This window comes from Crassostrea angulata, chromosome 1, assembly GCF_025612915.1.
Source record: "Crassostrea angulata isolate pt1a10 chromosome 1, ASM2561291v2, whole genome shotgun sequence".
Taxonomy (NCBI): Eukaryota; Metazoa; Mollusca; class Bivalvia; order Ostreida; family Ostreidae; genus Magallana; species Magallana angulata.
This window is the reverse complement of record NC_069111.1, coordinates 52,870,597-52,898,582: the sequence shown is the minus strand read 5'-3', so window position 1 is coordinate 52,898,582 and position 27,986 is coordinate 52,870,597. Positions and strand designations below refer to the sequence as shown.

The 27,986-nt window shown below is 38.2% G+C and overlaps 1 protein-coding gene across 2 annotated transcripts; it reads right to left on the bottom strand.

Annotated features, from left to right (window-relative positions):
- Nucleotides 1-13: 13 nt before the first annotated feature.
- Nucleotides 14-27,878, bottom strand: LOC128180192 (E3 ubiquitin-protein ligase UBR5-like). 2 transcript variants are annotated; one of them, XM_052848091.1, is made up of 50 exons: nt 27,716-27,878; nt 26,631-26,757; nt 26,328-26,401; nt 26,034-26,165; nt 25,418-25,592; nt 25,055-25,114; nt 24,096-24,330; nt 23,438-23,655; nt 22,961-23,083; nt 21,089-21,460; nt 20,724-20,869; nt 20,417-20,547; nt 20,074-20,195; nt 19,597-19,719; nt 19,213-19,324; nt 18,798-18,952; nt 17,444-17,635; nt 16,121-16,202; nt 15,730-15,852; nt 14,943-15,096; nt 14,684-14,829; nt 14,235-14,427; nt 13,801-14,041; nt 13,601-13,692; nt 13,046-13,192; nt 12,745-12,866; nt 12,084-12,310; nt 11,608-11,774; nt 11,244-11,424; nt 10,845-11,012; nt 10,445-10,550; nt 10,090-10,224; nt 9,815-9,967; nt 9,588-9,701; nt 9,081-9,334; nt 8,556-8,787; nt 8,033-8,222; nt 6,769-7,899; nt 6,062-6,187; nt 5,614-5,827; nt 5,280-5,459; nt 5,099-5,168; nt 4,693-4,970; nt 4,110-4,240; nt 3,054-3,272; nt 2,535-2,763; nt 2,072-2,197; nt 1,399-1,543; nt 1,036-1,121; nt 14-583 (listed from the first exon to the last, which is right to left on the bottom strand). In XM_052848091.1, the coding sequence occupies exons 1-50, from the start codon at nt 27,775-27,777 to the stop codon at nt 371-373; spliced, it is 8,934 nt and encodes a 2,977-aa protein (XP_052704051.1). In that variant the 5' UTR covers nt 27,778-27,878; the 3' UTR covers nt 14-370. The 2 variants fall into 2 exon arrangements, with proteins under 2 accessions (XP_052704051.1, XP_052704062.1); XM_052848102.1 differs by having other exon boundaries at nt 9,893-9,967.
- Nucleotides 27,879-27,986: the final 108 nt, after the last annotated feature.

Below are 27,986 nucleotides of genomic sequence, written 5' to 3'. Positions count from 1 at the left end.
CAAAAACAACAAGTCTGGATTCTTTCAGATTTAATCGATACATTATTCAATTATCATCAGCATCTCTTTGCTTTCTACATAAACACACAAACATCACAGATTACATACAAGCACACAGACTCGCATATTACATTTATTAGATTTAAAACTAAAAAGATATTGAACACCATGATTAGAACACGTATTTTTCATTTTTCTCTATGAAAAACTGAAGATTTCTTCAAAGGTAAGACCTTGTAAAATCTTTAAAAAGTACTTTTTTATTCATTCTAAGCTTTCCTCCAGTGCTGAGTAAATCTCAATAACTGTCCTATTCTCACAAATGTGTGCATGTGTCATAAATATAAAATGTGAGTCAGACACACTGAGGCTACACAAATCCAAATGCCTTTGTTTTAATGGCCAGGATGATTTTACTGCGTAGCACCACCTTGGATGAATACAGCGGTATATATAGCCGTGATATACAGGTGTTGGCCGTGGGAAGATGGTCGTCGTCCGCGGGGCGTATTGTGATGCTGGGCATCGGCTGAAATCCCTCCTCACTAGCAGGAAGAGCTGGACTGGACGTCCAGAAGTACACCTGTAATAGATCCAATGGGAGGTCATCAGTCAAGTCATACCTGAATATTGCTCTTAATCCTTAAATTAGAAGCATTAGCATTGATATTATGAGAGGTGCTCTATGTTTCATAAGCCATATTACATGGCTTGACATTAAAAAAATTATTAAACCAAATTTACAGTACTCAAAAATAGCTATAAGAGATCATCAAGTTGAACCAATAATATTTTAGATTTTAGATGGCTTAACCTTGATTATTATGCATCAAACTTACTATGGTATGTGATTAGAAACATTAAATAAATGTGATACTCCTAACTTAGAATGTGGTTTTCGCAAAAGATTTACACATTTCTACAATCCCAAATCATGAACACCTCTTTCCTATTCATCTCTCCTCCTCCCATCACAGTCTCCGTGCTCCACCCTAACAAGAGCAGTCATACATGTAATTGGTAATTAAGTCTTACCAGATCTTGTCTTTCCTGGTTGTTCATTTTCTCCACAACGGACCAGAACCATCGCTTAAATCTCTGCACCTTGTCGTTGTTCTCACCTGAAAAACATCACAATCAGAGGTTCTTATATACAGGTATTCAATTCAAATTGACTCTTTGTCACCATGTCTGGACTAGGGTGACACCCTTATTAAATTAAAGAATATCAATATGCAGATTCCCAACAATCTGAATTTGACCTTCTCACATGAAGTGACCATGTTGATATTCTCTAGGACACCTACTTCCTCTAACGTAGAAAATTAAAAATGAATCAAAAACTTATTTTTAAAATACACCGTTGCTCTACATCTACTCTAACACTGCGACACGTACCGCTCTCGTCATTGAAGGAGGTGTAGCTAATGAGGGTCTGGACATTGATGTCTCCTACCCCATTCAACAGGAGTCTCAGGTCCTCGGCAGTCAGGCCCTCCAGGGAGTTACTGGGGATAACGTCAAACACGCCCAGCTTTATGTGCTGTAACAAATGTAAAGTCAAGTCAGGTACATCCAGCTTATGTGCTGTAATAAATGTAGAGTAGAGTCAAACACATCCAGCTTATGTGCTTTTGTGCTGTAAAAAATATAATGTATAGTCAAACATGCACAGCTTTATGTGCTGTTACAAAAATAAAGTACAGCTAAAAGCTGAGGAGAACAATAATAGAGAGAGCAAACAAACAACTTTTTAAAGATGGCCTGAAACAAGAATACGATTCTGAATATATTTCAGTTTTCAATACCTTGCATATGTCAAAACATATTAAAGTGTTAGTTAGATAACTATCAGAAATATCTTTTAATTACAAAGAACACTTTCGTATATATAAAAGATTTATTAAATAATTATTTTTGCTCCTTGAAGTTGATGTCTTTCTCACAATTACGAAAGAAAGGCTTTGATTTTTAGCTCTATTAAAAAGAACGCTCTTTAGTAAAATCAATAAATTTAAAGCCTCTTTATGGTTGTTTTTCCTATAAACAGACTGAAGAAGACGGGAATTACCTTGAGGGCCTTGTCCAGAACTTTGGTCATTCTGAACTCTGCATAGCGCCGCACATAATCATGGACATTTTGGGCGTTGACCTCAATATCATTACCCCCAGGGATCAGTTCCACCTCCTCCCCACCCTATAATCAGTACATGGTCCTCTTTAGTTTAAAACAGACTATTCTATTCGCATGAAAAATTTGAAATGGCATGTTCAAAAAACATAACATGAATATATTTTTACTGTACTATTCAATTAATTTCATTTTGTGCTAAAATTTGAAAACTTCACTTATCAAAGACAGAATTGAAAGTAAAGTAAGAATCCAGACATACAAATTCTACACTAATGACTCTGTCACAAGAATAACAATGCAATTAAGCTCCAGATGCTTTTCTTTTTATTTAATATATCTACAAATCAACCTCATTAAAGGGCTCCATTTGCAAAGCCCCTGTAAAATTAAAAGTCTTTACCTCCTCTGCTCCAAGTTGTACAAAGAAGTTCATGTCCAAGGCAGCAAAGAGGACGGAGGCGTCTTTGTGCTCAGAGTCCAGGACCAGCTGTCGGAGACTCTCGTACATGACTGGGTCAAAGAAGGCCAGGTCATGCCAGCCAATCTTACGGCCCAGGATGTACTTCAGGACGTGGCGATTCAGGAACAGTGGGCACATCTCATTTTGTAACAAGCAAAGGCCGATTATCCTGCAACAAATTAAAATTTCTTACTGAAAATTTTATTTATCACCACAATCGATGCAAGACAAACACTTTCCAATGATATTTAATTGTTTCTAAAAATTTAAAATCAAAACAGTTCCATTTATCTTTCACATATATATATATGTTAATGTACTGTGTCAAATTTGCACATGAACATGTAGTATCTTTCTTAGTTAGTACTACATCAAAAACCATGCAATTCCCCATTTCATAGCGAAGTCCAGACTTGAAGACTAAAACAGATCTGTGTATACTGTATTTTGAATAAGTACCTTCCCACATTCCTAAATGCATTGAGCCTCTCAGGAGCACTTTTGCCTGGGCGGGGAGAGTAGAAGCCCCGTTTTCCGGGCTGCCAGAACAGTGGGCTGTTATCTTCAAGTTCCTCCTCTTCTTCCACTTCGGTTTTACGCTCTGTCGATTTCTTCTTCTTGTCATTGGCTGACAGATTAAAGATGTCCAAGTCTAAAAGGGCCTCTGCACTCAACTCCCTAAAATGAGCACCATGATCATCAGATTTATCAACTATCATATCAGTATTTATTTTCTACACTTAAGAATCAGCAATAGAAATAATAATTCAATACATTTCCTGTCTCAGCTCTACAATCATACAATCCTATATAATGAACAAAGAATCTAAATGGCAATTAACAATTGCTAAAGATTAAAACTGAACACCGCTCATTAATAGGCACCTTAACAGAGGTATTTAACCCTCCAACTTCATTACACATGATTGCACACCTGAAACTCGTGGCCAACCCCAGTATTCTTTTCGTGGTCTTAGATTTTGTTCATGTACTTCTCATTTTATGTGCATATTCTGTTTGTAAATAATGCATTGACCTGTTTATGTGATAAAAGTATTCTCTGGGGTTGGAAAGTTTGTAATATTTTAAAATTCCATCGCGACCAAGTACCAAAAAGAGGCAAAATGTACATCCACACAGATGAGACCTCTGAAGCAAAATAATTTGAACTGTTAAGAGGTCTGTTGCTTATATAGGGGTTGAAAGGACATTGGCGATGAAAGGAAAAATATGGCAGACAATGCCTTTTGGTGTAGAGTTCAGCTTTAATCAAGTAACCAAATAATCAAAAATCAAAGTTTAAGATAGCATGATAACACTAGAGTTGTTTCCTACGTCTTGTGTGACATGATGATATCTACATACCTCCCATGTGACATGATGATATCTACATACCTCCCATGTGACACGATGATATCTACATACCTCCCATGTGACATGATGATATCTACATACCTCCCATGTGACATGATGTTATCTACATACCTCCCATGTGACATGATGATATCTACATACCTCCCATGTGACATGATGATATCTACAGCCTCATCCACCCTCTGTCTCAGTGTCTCCTCAGAGGTCAGCATCAGTAACAGTTGGGCGGGAGACAGCTCCAGTAACATCCCCGTAATCTTGGGTGCCAGGGACTGCAAAGCCAAGATAGGGATTGGTAAAAAAATCTATAAACATTTAAGAACCAGCATTCCATGTGCCTTACAGATAAGGCCAAGATAATTTAGTGTATCCTGTTCCTTTACAAACCCTAAATTATATACAAAGCTTATCCTTAAGATTTTAACTCATTGACAAATATTCTTGAAGTATTAATTTTGAGTTCCACTTTTGAAACTAATTAACTCCTTGACGTTTAAGAAAAACTATTATGTCATGAGAAAAGACAGCGATTTTAGTACATGTATTTAAAATGTTTCATAAGGGTTGTCTGACAGGCAAAACTTAAAAATAATAATTAAATGTTTTAAAAAAAACCAAACAATCTTTTCCAATCTAACAAGCCTATTCAATTATTTGAGGTTGAAATAGGAAACACAATATTCATTTATCTTTGGCCTTATCAATCTATAATAGATTAACATACGGGTTGCAGTGCCCGAACTTTAGGGTAGAGCCTCTCCCCCAACTGTCTGCGGTACTGTGACACTGTGTCAGGGGCCCCATCCGAGCTGGAGTCCGAGGATGGCGGTCCAGCAGAGCTTGGATTATTGTTGGAGGTAGGGGCGTCGGCTGGCATGTAGAAGGGCGGGGCATCGTAGGACAGGTTACGCCGCGTATCCCTCTCCCTGCTCCTCTGCCTACGTAGACTGGTTCGCTGTCTCTCTCTCTCCCTTTCCCTTGATCTGGCTCTTTGTAGTAAATCTACATAACACATAATATCATCAAATGCAAAGCTCACAATTCGAGAAGCAGTCTTTTTCATTGAAGGAAAAGACTGGCCTCTTATTTTGACAATTACTTTAATCAATCAATCATATAAATGTACATACTGTACTGTAGGTTTTTGCCACCAATCAGCACACCGTCCAGGGAAGGAAGCTTCTCTTGCGACAAAACAGCCTGTTGATATAAAAAAAAATTGTCTACAACTTGTTCACAACTTGTTCCTAACTTATATATAACTCAATCATATAACTAGAAAGAAACGTTATTTAAAAAGACCTATCTTACGTTAGCTATGGCAGTGTAGAAGCTCCGAGCGACTCCACTTCCCTCCCCTGGCTCGTCCTTGAAGGTGACCTTGACCCTATGTACAGCCAGTGGGGGACCACTAGTGTTGGTTCTCCTGTTATACTGAGTGTTCAGTTGTTTGAAAGACTGCACGATCAGCAAATTTCTGTCTCTCTCCACCTGATTTACACAAATGAACAAAATGCTATTTCAAGATAGCTGACTTCTTTCTGTTTTAATATATTAATTAAAATAAAATAAATTTGATTGTGATTACACATGTAAACAATAAAATAAAACAAATTTGAAACAGAGATAAAAACAAAACTCTTACATCTAAAATGATGTCCCTTTGCTGAGAGTTTCGGATTTTCTCCATTTCTCGCCGGAACTTGCTTTCCTTGACAGGGAAACCCCCGAGTTCACTGATGACTGACCCTGGCTCCGAGCCCACATCATCGCAGAAGACACGCCCAAAAAGGTCCAGGGCCAAGCGCCAGCGGCCCAGCAACACGTCATGTGACACCAAATTACTGAGAGGATTCATCCTGCAATAATTGACATTAAATGTACATAAAGTTGAAACTTTAAGATGATCATTAGCAATGTACTTAATTTAACTGGCTCTGAATGCTTTCAATGCACTATTCACAAAGAAGAAATTAAATATTTTCATGGCTTTGTTGGAAGTGTAAACTTAATTATCATAAATAGATACAAGTCAGCAATTAAAGTTTGTTCTGAGCCATTCACCCTACCCAGAGTGTAGACTGCTGTCTTACCTGACAGGTCCCAGACCTGGGGGGACAGCTGAGGTTTCTATGTCCACCGTGTTACACACATTCTCATGAGCTCCCACAAGATCTAGTCCATTGTCCACAGAGCTTGGGGGCAGAGAGTCATTGTAGCTAAATAGGAAAACAGAATTTAGTGTATTCAGTCTATCAAAAATTTTGTTGTTCTAAAGGTCATACAGCACAGGTTTTCCTTTTTCGTTTCCATACTGCAAATTTTGTAAAAATTAAGTACCCTGATTTTTTTTTTTTCAAATTTTATTTCTGATTTTTTTTTCTTTCAAAAGTAATTCTTTTGCAATTCTAAAGCATAATAACTGATAAAATTTCTGTTTTATTCACCTTCTTGCGATATTGAACAGAATAAAAAAGCAATAAAATTGGTTATTGCAGAAAAATACAGATACATTGTACATGGTTATTGAGAATAAAATTCTATTTTTAAAAGACAATTCTACAGATGTACATGGATATTATCTAAGTTGCAAAGTAATGTGGTTATGCTTGAAAACATTGAAAAAATGCATGTCTCATTCAAATGTAAAAATATATGTATTAGCGTCCCCCTCAAAAGATACATACAGTTTACACGTAAAAACTAAACAGATTTAATAAGTCCTATCAAAGAGAAAGAAATTATTTTGTGTAAAGAGGTAAAAACTCTCAGAATGCATTGACAGGTGATGGCCTCTTACCTGGCCTGCATGGAGGGTCCATCGCTAGAGGACTGGGGTCTCTGGTCAGCCATCTCCATGGTGGATGGCCCTGGGGTCTGGTCAGGGAAAGGGGCGGAGTCAGACATGCTCTCTGAGGACAGGGACTGTAGGGACCGTGACTCCATCATAGCTCCCTGTAAGGCGTCCATGGACACTCCACTGCTCTCTGTACTACTCTTTGCCAGGGACGAGGTTCCACCAGTACTACACTGTGTTGTAGCCCCGGACATCAAGGAGGTCCCAGAGGAATCTGTGGGGAGAGAGCCCATAGACGGGGACTGGGTGTCCAGGCTCCTGTCCTGTGATGATGATTGGGTGTTGGCCTGGCTGACTTGGTCAGCACGCCTGTCCCCTGGTACGTACCGGGGGTCAGGGAGAGGGGAACCAGAATAAGCTGGTCCAGGCACCTGCAGACCTTGGGCACCACTGGAATGTACAATAACACTGGCTTGATTTAACATTTCATGGGACTTAAAAGGTTCTGCACTCTGTCCTGGAAGAGGAATACTGCTGACTAAATTAGTGTCCACACTTTGCTGACTGGCAGCCATCTGAGTGGACAAAGTTTGTGAGGGCGGCTTCACTATCACACTAGCACTACTGAAAGCTACATCCGGAAGATGAGAAGGTCCGGGCTGATTCAGTGGACCAGGAACTGTTGCCATGGGTAACGTTCCTGGCTGAATCAAGCAGCTGCCTGGGCGACGCTCAGAGAGAGCCATTCTGATTGGAAGCTTGTCAAACTGGTTTCTGCTGCCAGACATCTTTTGAGCAGACTTCATATCGGATGATGACCTAAAGGGTATCACAGTCTGACGAATCATTCCAAACAGATCTTCTCTCCTGGCATTTGGTTGGAGGAGATGTGGCTGATCAGCCAATGGAAGAGCCTGTACCAATGGAGTTTGAAATGGATCTGGTGGAGGACAGCCAAGGAAGGTTGTGGAGTCAGATCGATGGAAGAATGGATGCTTCCTGCCGGATTTGGTTGTGACATCTGATTCTCCATCCACACTCTCATTGTCCATGGACATATTTGTAACTGGGTCCTCATCATGTTCATCATTCTCATTTTCATCATGATCCCAAGAGATGACAGATATTCCATCTCTACAAATGTAAACCATAAATTGATTCCCCTTTCTCAGAGCTGATTCATAATACTCTCTTCTAATAGTTCTATAAATTGTTTTCTTGAATCAATGACAACACTTTTAAATTTTTACAAACCACTAAAACTAACCTGAAGACATCGGCATCTGTGTCAATACCACTCCTCATGTAATAAATCAAGGAATCAAACACATAGGCCACATGTCTCATGGACGAGATATCCAGACTCGGAAGTGAGTCAGCGTGCTCGTCGTTGTGAGATCTCATTAGGGACAGGGCGTAATTCAGGAATTCTCGACGAGCTAGGTTACCATCAGTTCCTAAAAAGTAGTTACACTTGATTACATCCAAAACTGATACAACTCAGATCATCATAGTAAAAAATGGTTGACTGTACTACAGTTACTACAAAATTAAAAACCAGAGTACTTATACTGTAGATTCCTATTTAAACAGGAGGTATTCATATTTGCATAAAATCGCAAGAGGTGCTTCTCTTGAAATTTAAAATCTTGCTCTTATTTTTTGTACATTGTAAACTACATGAAACATTGATAAAAAAATCAGCACTCGCGATTTTATGTTCTTGCGATTTGATGGAAAACGGCTGAATGACAGAATTAAGTATGTATACCCATTTTTCATTCACTCACCAATAGCACCAAACCGGGCTCTGCGCCTGTCAAGAGCCTGCAGAATCCGGCTTTCCTCACGGTTGGTGCGCTCCCTAAGGTTCCGGACATAATTGGAGTGGAACGGATGATTTGGATTGGCTGGGTCTGTTGTGTGACAGAGGGCAGCACCAAACCTTAGCTGTGCCTCTGTGGAGTCCATGATGTCAATCAACCAGTCCCAGGTCAGAGAGAGGTGCATCTCTGTGTAACACTGTTAAAACATGGACATTAGTGGATATGTAGTCTCTGATTTCATATACGAGCACAAAGGTTTTTACATTGTATGTATGTGCTAATAAAACATTCATACTTGTGTTCATATAACATATTTTAACTTGTGTATTTCATTGTTGTTCACTCTTCTACTTTGTGAGGACTTATTTTCTATGAATTTACTTTCTTTTCATTTAATAAAACAAAACTTTATTAAATTCAACTAATTTAGAGAAATGTATCTGTAAAAATTAGCAATCCATGACATTGTAAATTGCTCATACAGATTACCTGTAAATCACTTGCTTCCTGGTCAGAAATCTCCAGGACTCTGGGCAGGCCGGGAGCCAGGGCGTTGTAGTCCTGTATCATAGTCAACAGGTCCGCCACCTGCCTGACCACCACACTGAAGGCCCGTGCCAGCTGACTGGCCGTGGTCGTCATTGTGACCTGATTCTCCTGGTGATGGTGGACTGTTGCCGTGGTAACTGTGTTGGTTCTCCTCATTGTAGCAGGGTCAATATAAATCAGACCACCAGTTCCCCCTACAATAGAATATCATTGTCTACATCTATAGTATAAATAATAATAAATGTAACCCTGACCTTTACTATAAAAGGTCAAAATAGATGCATCTATGAATGGGCTAATAAAAAAGATGATGTACAAATGGAAAAAGTGATAAAGTGTTTCCCCCTTTACAATTTTTTTGTGAAAATACTTTGTCCAAGCTAGTTTCACACAATCACAATACAAACACTGATGACATGATATTTGACGACCCTACAGGTCACTGACCTGTGGTGGTAGTGGTTCCCGAGGCAGGTGGGGGTCGGGCGGCGGGGGTCTCCCTCTGTCTGATGGCCCATTGCATGGTCTGGGGAGCCTGTAGTGTCCTCTGTCCATGTGAACCTATAAAACCAATATACAACTTATTTCATAGGACCCAATCTTAATTACTGTTTTCCTGATGTGGTAAACAATAACTAAGATCTTTTCCAGACTGAATCAAATGCACTAAGGACCTGAAGTATGACATCTCTCCAGCTGTTCATCGATGTAATTTATATCGTCTGCATCATTTCCTTCATTACTCTGCTCACCCTCACTTTCGTAATCTTCTTCCTGATTGGACGATTCTCCGGAATCCTCAGAAAAGTGGGCCAAACTTCCCAGTCCTGAACATAAAAACATAAATCAATAGCTGATTGATAATCTTTAACCAAGACAAGCTGTTCATTGTGCATCCACTTAATTTTGCATACATTACATTTAGTTCATGTAGAAACAAGGGCATTACCTGCATCAGATCCTGCTGTTGCCGCAGTAACAGCACTCCGCTGCACGCTGACGTTGTCTTGGTTGCTATGACTACTCTCACTGTCACTCTCTGACTCGGCCAGTAGATCAAGGTCCATGTCACTCTCAGCAGCACCTGAAACAAACCACTCGATACAGACCAGTTTCCAGGACAACGACCTGCTAAATGCCTAATGTTGTGACAGTTTATTACTGCTCAGATAGCAAATCAAGTCAAATGATGCCATCATATCTTCCAGTTTGTGCATAAGGACACCCCACAATTGATACAGAACAATTAGTATTTATTGATAAATAACGAGTCTATGTAGCAAGTTTTGTTTTAATTTTCTGACCTCCTTCATTGTCCACCTGGTCCTGGTCGGAGTGTTCCGATTGGTGGTCATCTCGATCCTCGTGATCCGACTGGTCATCGTCACCACCCATTCCTTCTGCAGCCTCCTACAAGTTGCACATTCATAAGTTTCTTATTTATCAAATTAAATTCATATCAAATATTTTTTTGCTTTAATCAAAACAGCCCAAAATGTAAATTATAAAATGGTAAATTCTTAAATGCCTGTCTCAACAAACTATACCAGTGAGATAAGGTCATTTCAAATAAGACTTCAGGTATATAAAGGTTAAGGAGATTAATGTCTCTGCTGATTTCTGATGCCTTTTGCATCTGTTAGAGCTCAGTCCATTTCTACACTGGTTAAATGACCATCACTCGGCCCTCAGTGGTGATCCTACCTCCTCCTGCTGCATCATCTCATCGTCCTCCCGATCCTGACCGCCCCTCTGGGAGGCCTCACTCTGGGAGATGCGGGGGTGGGAGATATAGGACACCGAGTGGTTTTCTGAGTCAGCAGGGTGGGACCTGGGGGGCAGGGGATCAATGTTAAAAATCTCCTCGCTTCCCTGTGTAATATCAAGATTATTTGATTATAAGACTTGGAACAGTTGTTGAAAGTAATGCAACACATTTCATAAAGTTGTTTTTAAAATTTTTTTATAACATTTTCCTAAATTTTGTCAAAATTACATGGCATATCTTTGCATATACTTGACGAGATGGTATCAACGTACAGACTCCATAACAGTAAATCACACCAAAAAGCTAGAACATGTACTTAATTCCAGAATACATACCTGAATGGCGTCAATGTTAGCAGTGGCCAGGGTGAATGGGGCAGTGGGGCGAAGAACCCCCATCCTGACCGGGGCAATCAGAGAATCGGCAATCTCACACAGCTCCTCGATAGCAATAGTGATCAGCGCATTGAATGCTCGCTTACATCTTACCAGGGGCTGGCAGGCTGTGATGCTGGAACTGTGAAGGGATCAGCAAATGTTAATTGCTAATACCGTGTTATTATGATAAACTTACTAATATAAAAACCCAAATACTGAGTTTCATATACAGATAAATCCACATACTGAGCTTTATATCAAGATAAATCTATAAATAATTATTAAAGCAATCATTGGTAATAAGTTAAAGAGAGGTGCTTACCTTTTCTTTTTGTTTGTTGCTGGTGTCATCTCGATGTTCAGAACAACAAAGATCCTGGCCACGGACCTGATAAACCTGCGAGTCACGGTCCTGGCCTCCGCCTTCCTTCCCTCGACGTTGTCGTTCTGCATTTCTCTGATCAATGTGGTCAACAAGGTATCCAGCATCTGTAAAATACACAGAGTACACACACTTCATTATATGCTGCAAGTTCATACATGTTAATGTATTAAGAATATTTTTGAATATAACTCTTTCATCACAAGAGTTGAAAGTTTTCATCTACAAGCAATAAACAAGTAAATCTTAGCAAACATGAGCTTAAAAGCAAGTGAAGTTAAAATAAGACAGTAAAAAGTGCATCTGGTAACATAAAAAACTAAAAATAAGGGGACAGTTAAAGAGTTATGCAATTATGGGAGTTAGTTATCACCAGCTTAGCCACTGATTATCAAACAGATGAGCACTTTTCTCACCTCTACGCTGCACTTGACCAGCAAGGTGTGGGTGAACTTGTCCAGTCTGGCTGTCCCACTCTGACTGTCCAGGTATAGCTGGTCCTCGTATACTACGTCTGGTGAAACGGTTCCCTTCATCCCGCTCCTGATCATGGACTTGACTGCTGTCCAATCATTTAGGATACGCTCCAGCGAGCGCCGACTGAATCGTGGAGGTTCAAGGTCATGCTCTGGCATCTCGGCATCTAAAGTCAAAACGATATATTTCTTATAAACAGGGAACTCCAAATTCAGATAATGGTAACCATTTTATTTAATCACACATTACATTGATATGATCGGATACTAAAAAATTAAGTTATGGGGTTGTTTGCAAGATTTATATATATTAAAAGTTCCCTCAGACTTGTTCAATAATTATTTATTGTGGGATCATTAGGAATAATGATGGCCAAATTACTTGGTTGGCAAGTTTTTCAAATGTAATGGGGGGTGGGGTAATTTTGCGATTTTTATTTTGCTCATCATAAAAAATGATTGCATTTCGTAAGATGTAGTGGATAATCATTCATGGCTGAGTATTACCAATAAAATTCATGAAAACTGAGCCATCACAAATCCCTTGATTCCAAAGTACATGTAACACTATGTGACAGAAAGGCCTTATAGGTATACCAACCTGGATCCTGGGGGATAGCCTTTCTGGAGGTGGGGACCCGTGATCGGTTTGGGCGGTACTGCCTCTGTTCAATTAGCTGTCTACCCACGGTCTGTACCAGGAACAGAAGAATGTTCTCTCCCCTGTTAAAACATTAAAAATAATGAAAATAAATTCTCTTTTGATAAAACATAGAGGGAAAATCGAAAAATAGTTGATTTAAAATTTCTTAAATAAGAAAAGTTTCATTGATAATTTAACATCAATAAAAAAATCCAATTTTAGTTAACTGTCCTCTAACAAATGATTACATCCGACTGACCTGCTGTTGGGCAGCTTGACCAGGTCTGTCTCTGTCAACAGTCGGTTCAATAACTCAAAGCGAGGCTGTTGTTGGCCGGCAATCAGCGCCTTACATTTACATTTCTCCCAGCAGTCACAGTAAGCTGTCGGAGAGGTCCGCTTCATTCTAAAGTGACATGTAAATCAGTGTCAACTTGTTGGAAAAACATTCTCAATCTTTATGATTACAGCTAAAACAGCCTAAATAGAAGGTAATGATTTTACAAGAAAAGCCTCTGCTTGAAAAGCCCCTTGAATGTAAGCTTTGTAAAATAATCATTTTTTTTCTAATATGAACTCATTTAAAGTGTTCCATATTAAAATAAAAAATGTATTGCAATCCCAACCAACGTCCATTTTTAATACATGTAATAACTCAACACCAATATAATAAACTGTTGTACAAACTTCTAATTCAATAGCTTTAAACTACTGTTTCTCTTCCAGTACTTATTTACTTCCATTCTTAAATACTGATTTTCCCTTTAAAGCTGTATAGTACCATTATTGAACACTGTTTCTGTCCTTCACTTACTTGCAGTCGTGTCCCCTGTGACAAACGCGGGCACACTCGGTACAACAACACAGGGACCCCACCAGTCCACATGTCTTACACTCAAAGATATCCTGAACAAAACAATACAAAATAATTAGCAAACTGATGAATATCTCTCAATCTATCTATATCTATTTATAATGGAATTCCTTTTACACCTTTTATTAACTTAATCTCACCTGTTTGATGTGTTCCCTTCCCGTCCAGGTAAAACTACAGGTGTCGTTACAACATAACATCTGTAGGGGGGAGTTGTCCAAACTAGAGCCTGTGGGGTACAGCATCTGCATAAATGTGGCCCGGTCCAGCCAGCCTGACTCATTGGTGGCTACCCTCTTAGCAGTGTCCAACACCACTAATGCTGCTGCATAGGAACAGCTGCGCACCGCCTGCATGAACACTGTACAACCATCTGCATTCCTACAAAAGAAGTCAACAAAACATTTTGTGGATCTTTTATAATTTAAGGAATCCTGAAAGAAAATAATTTACAGGGAATTTTCCCGTAGTTTCAGGAAGTTTAAGATTTTTTTAGCTTTAAATGAAAATGTTGACATGATAAGATCAAAAGGACCATTAGAAATAAGAGCACAGATTGATAAGCTCCATTGACCTTGCTGAGAGCAGTTCCACCAAGTGGCGCTGTAGCTGTGGACAGTCACACAGGAGGCGGAGAATGGCCATGGCATTGACACGTCTCTCCTTCTCCTCCAGTTTGACTGGCGGGATGGACACCGTGCTGAACTCTCCAGACACCAGGGGGGCACCCAAACCACTGGATGATGACTGGCGCGAAATGTTGTGCTCTGAAAGATAGAGGTGTTTATACTTATTAATGCTATTTACATGTATGACTATAGCTAAAGATATTAAAACTTTTTCGATGCAAAGGCATCCTCTTCTAAAAATCTGAAGATTGGAATTTACAATACAGTAAGAGTTAATTATACCCATCATAAAATAGTTGGATAGTCAGAACATTCATGGTGCTCAGATACTCAATGAAAATAATAATTCACAGGTATGTTAAGTGCTACTGGGTTACTTAGAAAAGCTTCGTACCTTGCTGCAGGGTGTCATAGCTTGGTGGGGGGTCAGGAGGCCACTGAAGGGTTGGTATGGACATGTCTTCTGACTCTCTCACATCAATACCACTGACAGCTCGAGCTGCTGACGATGCTCGCTTCATCATCTCCCTCAGGCTCACACTGTAACAACAAACCATTTTTGTGTAACCATGTCTTATATTTTAACACATTTCTGACATAATTATTCTATTCACAGGTCTATTCAGAATATTTGAGAGTGCTTGAATTCTGACCATCTAGAGCTGGGGTCGCTGGTGCGTGACTGGATGGCGTTAAGCGCATCCACAGCACTGCTGACAGCATTAATGGCCTCCAGGGCGGAGCTAAAGGAACTACTGCTGGTGGTGGCGTTCCCAGGGGCAGCAGCCGTGGACAGTGGGACAGGCTCTGTGAGGAGACAACAATTGTAAATGTAGGCTGTAAACTAACTTTATCCGTGAAGACTTTACTTCTTTATTTACTGGTGATACAGTAACAATACCGTGGAATCATTAGATTTAGTGGTGGCTCAATTTTCATGGAATTTGTGGGTACCTCTCATCCAAGAATTAACATCCTCCACAAATTTTTTAATTAGTATTATAAAGTCATAACTCCTTTCATAGGAGTAATAGAATACACGAAATTACGTCCCCCCTCAACCCTGTAAATTAACAATCCATGAAAATTGGCCCCTATAAATTTTAATGATTCCACAGTAGTCCCCAGTGACAATTTATCCAATATCTAGTCTTTCCGACTAATAGACTGGTTTGTTGTAAGAAATATTTCTGATTATGAGATTCCAACGAATGTAGCAAAATTTTCGAACATCTGAATAAAATTTGGTTTACAGGAATCTCATAGGTACATTAAGGTAAAAAACACTGGCATAAAATCGAAGTTCCAGTTAAATTATTAAAAGTGTTATAGTTTTCAGAAACATTGGTTTACAGTATACAGGAATCTCACAGGTATAGTAAGGTAAAAAACATTGGCATAAAATCGAAGTTCCAGTTGTTAAAGGTTTTGTATATTTACCCTGGTCATAGTCTTTGTTTGAGGTGGGGGCACACATTGCCACACACGTGTGGAGGATGTTCCTGTTCCCATCACAGTGCTCCTTTGTAATGTCCTGCTGCATCTTCTGAACAGCAGCAGAGTCTGAACAAAATTATTAAAAGTGTTCTAAGTGTTCGATATACATGTAGTTTTATGAAATATTAAACTTAATAACACATAAAAAATTTACAAGATTAGTAAAATAAATTGAGAGTAACAACATCCAATTTACACGTAATAAATTCAACTCCAGCCTTCATGAAGGACATGCAAGTGAAAATTAAGTAACAATTCTAAATCACTGAAAATTGACCAGTATGTTAAGCTTGCACTGATCTCAACAGACACAGTGACTCCAGCAGAGACGTACCTTGCTCCTGTTCCAGAGACAACAGAATGGACTTGACCTTCTCAACGTCACAGCGCAGAATGTGTGGTATCAGGGTCTGGTGCTGGAGGTAGAAACAAACACACAATGCATTGAACAAGTGTCAGTCATTGTTAAACATCTGTATTCAAATGAGTATTTTTTCAAACATTGTAAAATAGCTAAAGCAAGAAAGTGGCTGAACCTGTTATGCATGATTAAATATGTAGTTTTTTTCACAACAATATATATTCGCTTTCTTCATAATCACTTGATATCGCAGAAAATAAAACAGAAATTATGTTGTTGTAATATACTTCAAAAATCTAATAAAATGCATAAACTGACATACGCAAATATAAATGTTTACAGATTTTCTTCGTTTCTGTAAAGTTTGCAACAAATGAAGAAAATTGGATTAAGAAATAAAGTACGAGTTTTCGTGAATGTTGCAGAATAACCTCCGAGGTCGAGAATTGTTGTTTTGAAATATAAAAGCCGAGGCATTAGCCGAGGCTTTTATATTTCAAACAACATTTCGAGACCGAGGAGGTTATCCTGCAACATTCACAAAAACAAGAACTTTATTTCTATTCTACTAACAGCCAAGTATTTCTACAGATCGTTTCTCCTATAGAGAGACGATCTAGGTCATTTTGACTGCTGTTCCGTGTAACCCAAACGTTTTGTTAGTAATGTTTACATGTGTATCGATCAAAGGAATCACATGCAGACGACAGACTTTTTCTTAGGATTATACGGTATTACTCTTCACTTATTTATAAAATATCTTTGAATCACATTCCTAATATTTTAAGGGCAATTTAATACGATTATTACTACTACACGTTATACATTTTATGTAAAAACATGCAGTGAAAATGTGCTAGGGAGGTCCTAGGAACAGCCGCATTGATCTCTTAAAAATAAAGATTTGAAGCAATACACATTGTTTTGACTGGAACTAACACGTGAAATTGACATGGTTTTAAAACTTTTTACGGTTTGAAGTTGTACTTCCATGATCAGTGCGAGACAAATAGGTATTTCTGATCTGATAAATTACTGATGACGTTCGTGGTATATTGGAGAATAATGTCCGCGGCATCTCTTTGATCTCGGCAATAACTGTAGTAGAATATACATTAGATGGTGATGGGTTTTCATACATTAAGATTGTGAGTGCATTAGATACAATGTAAACTGTGAACATCATCAACTGAAATATTATCAAAGAGCAAGTCTACCTTCAGGGCACCTTGGTCTATAGAAAGTTTTTATCTGAAGATCTGTTTTACCATGTAGACTGAACAATTTTGTCCTCACCTCTACGGCCAGCACTAGTATACAGGCCTTGTTCTTCAGGTTGTTACCCACAGGGTTCAGACACTGGACCCGGATTCCAAGCGCACGGACCGGGGGCAAGTTTAACCACAGAGGGTCACGTATGCCCTCTGCACAGTCCTTGGCCAGGGGGTACAGGGCCCCATTCCCATCCTGTAACTGGACCAGCAGCTCCTACACAATAGCCAATCAAAAGTCAGCCACGGTCAAACAACAACCAATCAAAAATCAGCAAAGGTCAAATAAATCAACACTGACATATAGTAACCATTCTGAATCTCTCACAAACTGCTAAGGCCTTAGGTTAGTATTTAGCATGAAATATTACATTGTAAATAATCATTTTTATATTGAGAGTCTTCTCTTAATTTATTTATAATCAAAGGCCGGAACGGCCACAAAGGCGTCGAGCTGACATTTTCTTTTATATAGAATGATATCAATAATTTAAATTTCTGTACTAATATATATAGTCGTTTATCAAATAATATTAGAATAAAAAAGGAAATAAATAACGTTTTGTGCTGTTTCAAAAACAATGATCAGTATATTTCGTTATAAAATAGGTAGTGATGAGTTTATAATACAATAACTCATCATGGTTACAAAAATCGAAGAAATTTCAAAGTTGAAAAAAATTATTATTTTCTTTCTGCTTTAACAAGTCTTTGCACATTTCACAGGCTCATAATTTGAATACATTAACAGTGTGTCCCTAATTATAATAATAAAACATACTTTTATTTATTTCAATTCCCGTTTGAAACAAGATTACCTATGCTATGGTTGTTTACAAACAAATCCACAACACGTGCTATCTAAAATGCTCGACCAAACCAACTGCATTATCGTGTTTATTAATTGCAACAAAATCTATAGATAAGTTTATCGCTTACAATTATTTTGGAGACCATGCCCGATAACAAATACATTTACATATCAAATTTTATTTCTATCGGGCACAGTCTCCAATCAAAATGTAAGCGATAAACTTAAATAATATTTTAGTGAATGTTTACATTGCACCTTATTGTATTCATCTGCCATTTCTTGATTAAGCATATGTAATGAGTTGTCAATAATCAGGGAGGCAAAGTTGGTTTTTTTGTACACAATTTAGTTGAATAAAAGGAATACAAATCTTGTAATACGTTTAATACTTCAAGGAACTTATTTTTGATGCGCATTAAAAAGGCGGTGCAGTGCATGAATTTTTGGACGATTGCCAATCCAGACGATCGCTAGAAGGCTGCCGAGCATTAGCTCGACGCCTTAAAAATGAAGTTGACTTGTTGATCACGTGAATAACATGTGTTCTTTTTTGCACAAAACTTACATCTCCTGTGTTGTGTAAAGTAATGTCGCTACGGTTTTCACCAAGAAATGTCTGGGCATCTGTCGGAAATGTGGCATCCTGTTCCACCTTCCCCGTCGTCAAATTGTAGATGGTGTAGCTCAGCCGTGATCCAGATCTGGCTATCAGGTGTATACCTTTTAAACAATATAAATTTATCAAAATAAAGCGATGAAAATTTTGATATACTTTGTTTTCATGGTGACGTAGTTTTGTTGGTAGCAAGTTCTATTTTGTAAATGAATATTAAACAAATATTTGTATATATGTTCGTGGTGATGGAAATTCATGGGCTAGGGTTACCCACGATAACCACAAACATTGGTGGCCGAAGAACAATGATGATTCCACAGTAAACAAATAACTGAGTTCTAATAGATTGACCTCTGACCCTCACCTTCACAATCAACAGCTACTGCCAGTATCTGACCACTCTCTGTCAGGGTCACCTTCTTTGGAGTCTTCTGGAAACAGTCAGGCAAGCGGGGGGCATTGGCACTCTTCAACACCTGTACCATCAAAAGCACTCATAATCAAAATCAGTTCACTATATCAAAGTTTTAAACCAGCACACAACCTACTGTATAGAATATATCTGTACATGTAAACACTATTCTATGTGACCTTGAACTTAAATGAGATTATGTTGTTGGTTTTTGCTAAAAATAATGATTAATCAACCACATTACTTACATTTTGAATTCATACTTCAAATAAGGTATTCATGTAAGTAACTTTTACCTGCAACTACCTGTCTTATAGTTCTATAACCTGTCCTCACCTGTAGCTCGTCCTTCCTGAGTATCCGACAGTCCTGTAGCATGCTGACTGGGTCCTCCCTCCCAAGTCCCGAATCCAGTGCATCCCGGGACTGGAACTTGACCACAGCATAAGCTCCGTCTACCTGTCAACAGAGGAAGGGGAATTAGTCAACAGAGAGAGACAGAAGTTATCAGTCAGAAGATAAGGATAGGTGTTATAAAGTAAGGTTATTAGAGAGGGACCAGTTTTTGCTCTGTGATGTGTACCAAGGTACAAATTGGTTTTTTTTTCATTTGATAATTTGATAACGTACAAGGAATCAAGTAAATAAACATATCATTTCTTGCTTGTGAAAAACATTTAGAGAAACCAACTGTTGCTTACAAGTACATTCAGTTGACAAATATATGTAGCTTGATTCTGGAAAATTTACAGAAGTTGACTATTTACCCAACTTGCTAAGTCTCACCCCCTTACACAGAAACAATCTTCTTACCTTCACAACTTTGCCCATGGGCACAGTTTTGACATCCTCCACAAATATAACATTCTTCAGTGGCCAGTTTTCCTCATCCTTTTTCTCAAAGTCCTTTAATGGAGTTGGTGCCTTTTTGCGCTCTAAGAATTACAATATAGTTAAGCACTTTATACTAATGCACAACCTTCTTTGTTAGCTCTGAAGGATGGAGAATTCTTCACAACCTTAAACATTTGTTAGTTAATTTTTTTTTTAGCTTGTTGAATTTTAAGTGCTGATAATAAAGTGGTACTAAACAACGTCTGAAGCATATACATGTACAAGTCAATGGTTCCATCTACATTTACCTTAATATACTTACTGAGTGATGTACTGATGAGCGTGGGGCCGCTATGGTCACTACAAGTTGACGAGTCTGGAGAGGGGGGTGGGGGCATGTCTGGCTTCACATCACAGGATTTCACCTCAATCTTCACCTCAGGTTTGGGTTCTCTGTAAAAGCCCAATGTTGCAATGCTTGAACTTAATGTTTGCTTTTTGATATTGATTTCAATTCACATCATATAAGAGACAAAATGAAATATTTTCAACCGACAATTTTGATATCTGCTGCACAGCTTTGATATATATAAGTACCTACCGATGTGGTGGTACATGAGTACACTTACAGAGGGGTCTGTTTGAGGATTTTGAAGCGACACGTATCAGACAGCGACCAGGCACTCTCCAGCAGCTGACCTACTTTTGGGACACCATCGACCGTGGCAAAGGCCAGGGCTCCACTGTGGTACATGGGTGAACTCCTCAGGCAAACCTGTGGAAACAATGATACAGGGTCAATTAACAGACACTTCAATTACTGGCACATGAAATGCTTTCTATATCAAAATCTAATTTTACAAATGCATTGAAATAAATTTTTTGATGTACTAAAATCAAACCAATATAAACAGTGTAAAACTAAGTTGTATTAGAACACTGGATTGTAAGTCTGGGAATCAACAATAGAATTAACCATCAGCCATTAACTCACCAGCGAGCCAGCAGCCATATCACTGCAAACAGATCCATCTTTACTCTTCTTTTTCTTGGTTTTCTCTAACATTTTTTTCCTCTGTCCGAATGGCATGATTCCCCACCAGTAGAGGGCGCTACTCTCCAGCCTGGCACAGGTGTACAGTGAGCATGTGTGGAGAGAGACGATCTTGTCCGTTTGGAACTCTGGGAAGGTCTGAGCTGGGTGTTCTAGTTTGGAGGCCACACTGTTCAGGGTGTCATCCACCCAGGTGGCCACTTTGTTGGACTCAGTGAAGACGGAGGCTCTCACCCCACAGGCAGACAATCCCATGATCCTCTCATTCTGTAGACCGAGTGGAATCACCTTGGGATGACGAATACTGGGATTCTGTAAAAACAACACAACACTGGTCAGTATTACAAAGTAGTAGTTCTATCACATTCTCTGTAGATATCTGCTTCTTGTAGTTTAATTTTTGATCATCTCAGCATTGACATGACAAATTTCCTAATTCCATATACATACCTGTTAACCTTTCGAAGCTGCTATGTGGGAGAATCTCCCCCTTACCAACTTGGCTAAGGGGGAGATTTTGCGTAAACGACGTTTTTTCAAGTGAAATGCAAATATATATTAAAAATACTGTTAGATACCTTATTTTACCATTGTAATTAATGCATTTGCAATCATTTTAAATTTTATTATTTCTATGAACACCAGTGTGCAATTACAACTTGTGTTGCTGTACAAGTTCAGAAAACTATAATTATTTTGTTTGCATGGTACAAAAGAAGTCAATAGTGCCACTTTTTATATTAAGTCTTCCTATTGTTGAGTATTGAACCATCACTGCATGCTGACATCTAGGGTAAACACAGAAAATTTATTTTACCTAATTTTAATTTGCAGTGAAACCCAGTTAAGAAAAATACCAGAAAATAATATTCATTAGAATTATTTTTTGCCTTGCATATAGGATAGATTTTTAATTCACAAAACAATTTTAACATGTATTTCTCCAGTATCATTTAAAAATGATCTCTGTTGTAATGTCTACACCATCCCCGTAATTCATAGTACAGGTACAATAATCTTTAAATACTCTTGTGAAATGCTTTTACACTTTTTCCTTGAGCTTCACTTTATTGGTAGCTTGTATAAACAACTCACTTTGATTTTTACCAACCGTGCTGGCCAGACAGAATTAGTCACGACTCACTGCACATGGCTTGGGTGCTTTACCTGTGCACCTGTTAAGTGACACCACTGACTGTGTATTGTTTTCTTTGGTGTTACAATGTAAAATCAAGATGTTTTAAGCTTTCACTTATTTTTTTATAAGGCCTATGCATAACTAAATACGTAACTGATTTAAGCATGTTAAGTCAAAACCGGAAGTAATCGTAAAAAGAAAACTGGACTATAACATGTCATACTATGATCACGGTAGACAGTACTTGTATGGATTTTGATATATTCAAGATACACAGCAGCTTTTTAAACTCAAAATCAGAGAAAACCCCGCAGTGGTTGATGAAATTGGCATGTAAAGATTCAGAATTGGGGGGGGGGGGGGGTATGGGGAAGACAAAATACGATTGCGGGAGAAAATTGTCTCCCGCGCGGGAGATAGGTTGGATGCGGGAGATCTTGGATTTTTAGGCCGTTTTGCGGGAGTCTCCTGCGCAATGCGGGAGGGTTAACAGGTATGCATATATGTGATCAAGCTGTGTCATATACTACAGCTTTAATCAAAGTCATATATGCATCAGAGAAAAGTCAGATACTAGGCTAAGTAGTATTCTTATTGCTGTTCATCATGTTTGATGCTCTTATCATCTATTTCATAAATTACAGTAATATACAATGCATTTCTGTGGATCTTACATCATGCTGTTTGTATGGTTCTGCCTCATTCCATTTCCAGCTGTACAGCTGTCCATCTGTTCCCACGGCAACCAGGTCAGAGTGCATAGCAGCAATGTGGGTGAATGTTGAGTGGGTTCCATCCTACAATGATTGAAGTGTTAAGTAAAGCAGTTGGAATGGACATCATGACCTATACAAGAGTCTAAGTGAAAATTTCTTCATTATGTCATTTATCAATTACAATTTTGATAACAATTAAACAAATTCTAAAGTAGCAAAATTAATTTCAGATGCAACTGTAAAATAAATGTATAAAGAAAGGAAAACATCTATATTCCGTAAAATCCTGGTCCTTTCCAAAAAATATTCAAGAATTTTTTTTCCTCCCTCATTTCCTAATTCCATCTTTGCAGGAAAAAAATCAATAAGTCACTAGTTTCTGATTGTCAATATAAGTCTTTCAATTTAGTAAAGATAATAGATTACACAATTCACCTTCTCCATCAGGAAATGCACGTCGTCCCCAAAGTTGACCGGGGTCTGTGTGGGAAGTGCCTGTTTTTTCAGGTTCTCTCCTTCCAACAAGGAATCGGCCTTGTCACGCTCCAGTGACTTCAGCGTTTCGTCTCTCAGTGTGGTGTCCAGGCGTCTACGATCTCTGATGCGGAATATCGACTCCCTGCTCTCTCTATCTAAGTCACGGTCCCTGTCACCTGCAATGAATATGTTGAAGTACATGCATAGGTATCTCAAAAATATCTCAATGAATAAATGATGGCTACAATCTTAACTTTGTCCTAGAAGGTGCTCTGAGGTAACCAGTTATTATAACATATATTAAATTTAACTGTTTTTCAGTGTGTGGTACTTAAATGAATAATCACATATACTGTTGAATCTTTTAAGCTTATGGGGGCCAATTATCTTGCATAACAAACCATTTTTAAGACACTTTGGGATGTAATTAAATGGCTTTTCCCCATGTGTATTTAGTGAAGACTGCGTTTTTATTATCCATAGGTGATTTTAATTCCTTGGTAAGAGGTATCCATGAAATTAAGGAAAATTAAGCCCCCACAAATATTACTGATTCCACAGTTATGACATTTAGCTTCTTCAGTAACAGACAGATTCCCTTTTGATTATCACCAACCTAGCCTGGGACGGGTGCTGGACGCCCTACTTCTGAGTGTGGAGTACCCAAACACGTCCTCATTGTACATGGTGTCTGCATCAATGATGACGCTGGGGTGCTCTGAGTGCATCCCACCGTCCAGGAGTGAAATCAGGTCGTCCGGCATGTACGAGTCCTGACTGTCATCATCCTCCACCTCACCCTCATCATCACGACTCAGGAGATTGTTCACTGCCTGGTTCACATCCAAGTTCTGTCAAAAATCAAAACAACACCTCAGCGTGACAAAAAGCAGCTATAGAAATACTATAATATATTCTAACAATGTTCAGAAACTCAGGAGATTGTTCACTGCCTGGTTCAAGTTCTGTCAAAAATCAAAACAGTGCAACATAAAGCAGCAACAGAAATATCATTTGTTCTGACATTGTTAAGATTCTCCAGAGATTGTTCATCACCTGGTTCATTTCCAAGCTCTGTCAAAAATCAAAACAAAACCTCGTTGGAAACAAGGCAGCAAAAAATATTTTCATACTGACAAATTGCTTCAAAATATTAAGCAACAGTACTGACTATCAAACCAACTACATTTCTTGTTACAAGATGCCATTTAGCCCAAATAGTTTACCAAGTTCTCAGTGAAAACTTTAGTTCAACTTAGGTTTCAAACAAACATTCTTAAACTTTATTTCTGAACCAAAACTTGTGAAATTATGATGAAAGCATTGTGATATATCGTAGATTCAAAATTGTTCAAACTTTTAAATCAAGAATTATTCATTTTGTCAAACTGCTGCCAAATGTTAAGAAACAGTTATTCAACCATCCATCACAACTGTACATGTAACCCTAGCCTCTCTCTGAATTCTACATAATTACAGCAGTTGATTCAACCATCTGGAGATTTGTTACAAAGGTTTCTGCACTTATAATCTAAGACTTAAAAGAAAACATTTTTTTAAGATAAACAAACTTACAGTTCTTTGTAATTCTCTAATGATCAAATTGCGAGACTTTCCTTGTAGGACCACTTGACACTGAAAATAAACATTCACATCTAGTTAACATATTAAAAGATCAAATTATAATAATTGTAAAAGCAGGTACCATGTCCTACAAGTTAATCATACACATGTTCATCACATGTACTAGTATATCATATATCACTAAATCAAGTTTTGTTCCCAAAAATATATGTAACTTAATTAACAAATTGTCTCTAACACACTAAATAAAGAGAATGTCAGTTGACTTTCTGATTATTCAAATGTTGAGCAATGAAGAAAACAATCCTTTTAAGACCCATTTAAACATTACAATGTTAGTAGCTACTCCCTTACCTGACTTATCAGATCCTCTGGTACAACAGATGCAGGCACAAGGGGTCTACTCCCCACAATGACCCCTGACCTTCGACCTCGGCTGACATGAACGGTCCTCTGCATGCGGCTGTAGGCCGGTTGACTGCGGGTGGTGGTGGACCCTGTTATTGTGGTGGTGGTGCTTCCCCAACGTCTACAAATAGAGACCACACATACAAATACCAGGCAGGATCTTACACAGTGTCAATGTTACTATTCAATAGTGTGAAAAACTCCTTAATTACAAATGCTAACAGGTTTGAATCAAACAACTGAAATGAATTTGAGGTATAACCCTGAGGGAGTGGGGACTTATGACACACACTGTGGAAGGATTTCATTGTAGACTCACCCTGTGGTGAATCTTCCTATGGGTGGACTTTTGTCTTGCCCTGTGGTTGAATATAACTTTGGCTCACCTGTGGGTGGATCTAGCTTTAGACTTACAGTGGGGGATCTGACTTTAGACTCATTACTTTAGACTCAACCTGTAGGAAGATATGACTTTTGTCTTACCCATACGAGGATTTGACTTCTGTCTTATCCGTGGGAGGTTATGACTTTCAGACTCACCCTGTAGGCAGATATAACTCACCCTGTGGGAGGATCTGCACTAGACCCCAGCACATCAGAGACCAGGACCATCGGACTCTCTACCACCAAAGAGCTACTCCTGCTGGGGATTCCCGAAGTCCTTTCACTGCGCTCCGGCCGGCTCACAGGCTTACTGCAGCAAAACAAAAACACACATTTGATAACATTTACGAAGTGTTTAATACGTACAAAATTTGTTAATAAATAAAGGGCATGAGTGTTATCAAATGTCAACGAATTATATTAGTGTACAATAAAAATTTGTCAATACATTGGTGGGTTTTTTTAAACTTACGATTTTCCATCAGACTTGTTCAAATCTAGTTTGTCAACAGCAATACCATACGAGAGTCTACAGACTCGCCCATCCTGAAACCATCAACATATTTATTTATCACATTACACAACTTAGTTATCTCATGTCAATGCATTTTTTCCACATAACAATAAACTTATGGATCATATATCAAGCTTCCCTTATATATAAATTCTTGTTTCAAGACAACTCAACCATACTGTTGTGATACATGTACATTAAATATTAAAGCAAATAAATTGATTGTGCATTTTGTTCCTGAAAATAAGATATCAGACAAACCTCCAACAAGAAAGCCATGTAGTTGGGCCCCACTGCGCATTGTGTGACTGTCACGTTTGTGAGGGCGCTGAAGGCAGGTGGACTATTAAAGCCATGATGGCTGATCCTCTCGGCTACTTCTCTAATCCTAAAATTATATTACAGATTTCATCTTACTGCATCCAGACATCTTATTGTTAAGAAGTCAGAATCTTTATTAAATAGTAATTGCTCTTTATGAATAATTTCAATAACGTGAATTTTCAAAATGAATTTCAATCAACTTTCTGCAGATCAAAAATGTAGGTGACTGGGCTGCATATTCTCTTGTCAATGAATAACAACAACTTTTAAATGTTAATTGTCGATGTCCTAAAGTCTTCATTTATATAATCTATCATGAGTCATTTTATACTATTATTATGTAACAACAAGAGCACAATTATATATCACAAATTCCAATATCTTTGTGTTATTAATCAAATGATGTTAATGATTTCTGACTCATGATAAACAAAATATGTGATCTCTCTCTATAATCATCGGTGATGTTATAATTAACAAACTAGTAAAAGATGTTATATAATATTTAAAAGTTGCATTCTTCTTATCTCAACCAATTATTAGACACAATATATCTCTCAAAAGACACATTGAAAATCAAGAAAAACAGATTTTTCCTTGAATTCAATAAACATACACTGTAGACTTGTAGCATTACACAATGTAGAATTGTAGAATTATCATGCCTGGGAGTTTCATATTGAATTTAACTGCTAGATTTCAATTCTGAATAGAAACCAGACGTCCAGAATGTACATGGCCTCCGACTTGTAGGAGGACGTGTCAATGGTTATATACATAAATATGTTCACCATGTATGGTCATTGGCCAATACCTTTCAGGAATATTCGTTTAGGGAACGTCCTGACCCCAACATACACAACTTACAGGCGCTAAAATAATTTGATCTACATGGTTTTTATCATGAAATTCTTGAAATGTTCACAAATAATTTATTATTTAAACCGGACGTTCTCACAACACATGCTCGATTTTCATAATTTTTGTTCTTCTTCGCTCTAATCTTTTCCTGCTGTTCTTACCTATCGTTGAGCTGTGTATCGCTTCCAGGGAGTGGATGGACCACACAATGTATTGATGTCATGTTTCTGCCTTTTATTTAACTAAATATATTTCAAATTTGGCCGATAATTAAGATTTTATTGTCTTAAAGTTTCTCTCTCAACCTTCCAGAGAGACGGCCATTTTCTCTTAAATTTTCCAAAACATCAAGTAAGGTATCATTTGATTGGTCCGTGTAAAACCGTTCGGCGGATCTAATTGCACGTTGGCGGATGACCATAGTGACTGAAT

Excerpts from the sequence above, each read along its gene's own strand:
- LOC128180192 (XM_052848091.1), bottom strand. The coding sequence starts at position 27,777 with ATGACATCAATACATTGTGTGGTCCATCCACTCCCTGGAAGCGATACA. Across the intron at positions 23,084-23,437 it reads TGCATTTCCTGATGGAGAAG|GATGGAACCCACTCAACATT; the intron begins GTGAATTGTGTA and ends CAATCATTGTAG. Across the intron at positions 8,788-9,080 it reads AGGAAGCAAGTGATTTACAG|TGTTACACAGAGATGCACCT; the intron begins GTAATCTGTATG and ends ATGTTTTAACAG.